The 1,866-nt window shown below is 47.9% G+C and overlaps 1 protein-coding gene across 3 annotated transcripts in view; it reads left to right on the forward strand.

Moving 5' to 3' along the window:
• Positions 1 to 1,842, forward strand: part of MYT1 (myelin transcription factor 1) — a 72,709-nt gene extending 70,867 nt beyond the window's left edge. For all 3 annotated transcript variants that reach the window (XM_006167102.2, XM_006167103.2, XM_027767710.1), the window contains one exon: positions 116 to 1,842. In XM_006167102.2, the coding sequence (XP_006167164.1) occupies positions 116 to 256 (141 nt within the window). In that variant the 3' untranslated portion in view covers positions 257 to 1,842. The remainder of the gene's footprint in view (positions 1 to 115) is intronic.
• The last annotated feature ends 24 nt before the right edge of the window (positions 1,843 to 1,866 follow it).

A 1,866-nucleotide genomic window follows, 5' to 3' on the forward strand; every position in this document is an offset into this window, starting at 1 on the left:
GTGGTGTGGGCTTGTCTCAGGGTGGGAGGGAATGTGGCTGTGAGATTCCTGCAGCCATCTCCACTGCATGGGCCCACTGCATCACCAGACTTGCTGACCTGGTCCTGTTCTCTAGGAGCCAATATGCGAACAGAATTTCGACGCCTACGTGAGCACCCTCACTGACATGTACTCCAACCAGGAGTGCTACCAGGACCCGGAGCACAAGGACCTCTTGGAGAGCATCAAGCAGGCCGTGAGGGGCATCCAGGTCTAACCATGCTGTCCTGAGGGGCACTCCATCCTGGCCTTCACTTCCTGGTCCTGCTCCTTGGATTGGGGATTCCAAACTCACAGGGACTCACAGTTGGCCTGGCACGGCCCCAGCGGGCTCATCCAAAAGAAATCAGTGTCTCCCATGGTGCTCCCGCCAGGCTTGGGCCAAGACCTCTCCCTGCACCTTGGGGACACCGAAGTATTACAAAGTGATTTATTTTTGTTTTCTGAAAGAAATCCGAAATGCAGCTCAAAGTCTCCAGCGGAAGCTCATGGACAAGGTTCTCAGGGAAGTTTTGGAGTTTGCAACCACAGTATTCCTTTGTCTGTTGAGGCCGGGAGGGTAGCCGTGGGCACAGAGGGTGGATGGCGCAGCGGCTTGTGTCTCAGCCCAGAGGATGTGCCTGGAGCTGTGTGTCTGTGCTGGGTGAGGGCCCACGTGGCAAGTGTGTTTTCTGTTTTCCTTTAACTCATTTTTGTGTTTATGGTGGAACAGAACGCTGTTCCAGGGGGATGGTTAGGAATAGGCCTTCCAGATGATCACTCCAGGCAGGTGACACCTTGTAGTCCAGTCAGCTTCTGGAATTTACCCTGGGATGCTCCTGAAAGTCAGCCTCATGTCTGAGGGCAGACAGGGTCCCAAGGCTGCTCACATGCATGGGCCTAGCATCCAAGTTCCCTCCTGGGCTGCAGCCAGACCCAGTGTCTGACTCGATGCTTGGGGACAGCCCGACCAGTCCACCCTGGCTGGTCACTGCTATGTGAGCCAGGTCGTGGTGTGGCTTTGCTTCTGTGTCTACAAGGACAGAGGCAGGGACCGAGTCGTGGAGGTCGGGGTATTCCTAACGGAGACCACCAAGGTTTCGCTTCTTTTTAGACCAATTCAAGATGCGAGAAAAGGTAGATTTTAATTTAACGTGTTAAAAACACCATGTTCCTACTGTGTAAATAGAGTCTAAGTCGATTCTGACTGCAACTCTGAGTTAGTATTTAGAAGTAGAGAGATTGCACTTCTTGGAAGAAATTTAAAAGTAGTTAGTTTAATTATTCTGTAAATTATTTAATTTTGTCAAGAAATAAGTATTTATATTCACAACCTCTTATGTTAATGTTTGTTATTTATTTAACATTTTTATTTATTACTTTATACTATTTCAAGCAGACCCCACCCCAGGGCACCATAAGAGAGAAGTGAGTGAGATCAAAGCAAAGCAGCCATTGGACTGTAAGATAGGCCACAAAAAAAATCTTGATATAACTTCTAGTTATAATTTTGATGCAGCCAAGTTATTTTTTATATATTTTGTTATTTATTCTTTTAATGATGGAATTTTTTAAAAAGTATTTTGTAACTGAGGAACTTTGATAATTTGGGAGTTTTTCCCCTCGGTCCAACAGAGAGAAAGACATTCTGCTTTTCTTTTTCCCTTTCGGTCCTTTATGTTTCAGGCACGGGTAAGAGCAGGTGGGACTCTGTGTTTATTATTTAGTGTAGCACAGATGTGTGTGCTCTGCGTGTTTCTTGTGTCGCGTTTGTGTCAGTTCTTACGGCTGAGTCCTGTGCTGTGAGGGAGTGCCAGTCCGGCCCGCTCTGAGCAGCGGCTGGGCCCC

The sequence above is a fragment of the Tupaia chinensis genome, unplaced genomic scaffold (assembly GCF_000334495.1).
Source record: "Tupaia chinensis unplaced genomic scaffold, TupChi_1.0 Scaffold144472_1, whole genome shotgun sequence".
Taxonomy (NCBI): domain Eukaryota; kingdom Metazoa; phylum Chordata; class Mammalia; order Scandentia; family Tupaiidae; genus Tupaia; species Tupaia belangeri.